Source organism: Seriola lalandi, unplaced genomic scaffold (genome assembly GCF_002814215.2).
Source record: "Seriola lalandi dorsalis isolate HSWRI2012SDOR001 ecotype SW California unplaced genomic scaffold, Sedor1 jcf7180001977950, whole genome shotgun sequence".
Lineage (NCBI taxonomy): Eukaryota > Metazoa > Chordata > Actinopteri > Carangiformes > Carangidae > Seriola > Seriola lalandi.
The window spans coordinates 1-988 of NW_019448616.1; the positions used below are offsets into that span (position 1 = coordinate 1).

At 36.3% G+C, this 988-nt stretch overlaps 1 protein-coding gene across 1 annotated transcript; it reads left to right on the plus strand.

The window, feature by feature from the left end:
* Positions 1-14: 14 nt before the first annotated feature.
* Positions 15-863, plus strand: LOC111657665 (olfactory receptor 52J3-like). Its single transcript, XM_023409945.2, has one exon. The coding sequence runs from the start codon at positions 15-17 to the stop codon at positions 861-863; it is 849 nt and encodes a 282-aa protein (XP_023265713.2).
* The last annotated feature ends 125 nt before the right edge of the window (positions 864-988 follow it).

A 988-nucleotide genomic window follows, 5' to 3' on the forward strand; every position in this document is an offset into this window, starting at 1 on the left:
AATACCTGTTTCTAATGATTGTCATGTCTTTATATCTTCTTATTATCTGTGCCAATGTTCTGCTGATTGTGGTTATCTGTCTGAACAGAAGCTTACATGAACCCATGTACCTGTTTCTGTGCAGCCTGTTTGTAAATGAACTGTATGGTAGCACAGGGTTGTTTCCATTCCTGCTGGTTCAGATCCTCTCTGACATTCACACTGTTTCTGTGCCTTTTTGTTTCCTGCAGAACTTTATCTTAAACTTTTATGGAGGTGTAGAATATTTAAACTTAGCCGTCATGTCTTATGACAGATACCTCGCTATCTGTTGTCCTCTAAAATATAACACTCAAATGACAGTTAACAAAATTGCCATCCTCCTTATTATAACATGGTTTTGCCCTTTACTATTGTGTATTGTGATGGTATCCTTAAGTAACTCCTTACAGCTGTGTGGGACCATTATTGAGAAAGTGTACTGTGACAATTACTCCATTGTCAAACTGTCATGTTCTGATATCACGATCAATAACATCTATGGACTTTTTATTACTTTATTCTCAATCTTTTGCCCTCTAATTCTAATCTTCTACACTTACATGAAGATTCTTAAAATTTGTTTTTCTGGTTGTAAACAGACCCGACAAAAGGCTCTCAGCACCTGCACACCTCACCTTGCTTCTCTGCTCAACTTTTCATGTGGAGCTTGTTTTGAATTATTACAGAGCAGGTTTGATATGAATAATTTACCCAATATTTTGAGAATTTTTTTATCATTATACTGGCTTACATGCCAGCCACTTTTCAACCCTTTACTGTATGGTCTAAATTTGTCCAAAATCCGCATCATATGTAAAAGTCTTGTCTTTGCTGAAATGTAGACGACTTATGTAACAGCCATTCAACAGATTTCAATGTTTCCCAGACACTAAGAATGTATTTGTGGTTGCTGAAGGTCAAAACGATAATATTTGAAATTCAGCTGCATTAACTGATGACTCCCAGG

What these genes read in the sequence shown, in the direction of transcription:
- LOC111657665 (XM_023409945.2), top strand. Translation starts at nt 15, where the DNA reads ATGATTGTCATGTCTTTATATCTTCTTATTATCTGTGCCAATGTTCTG.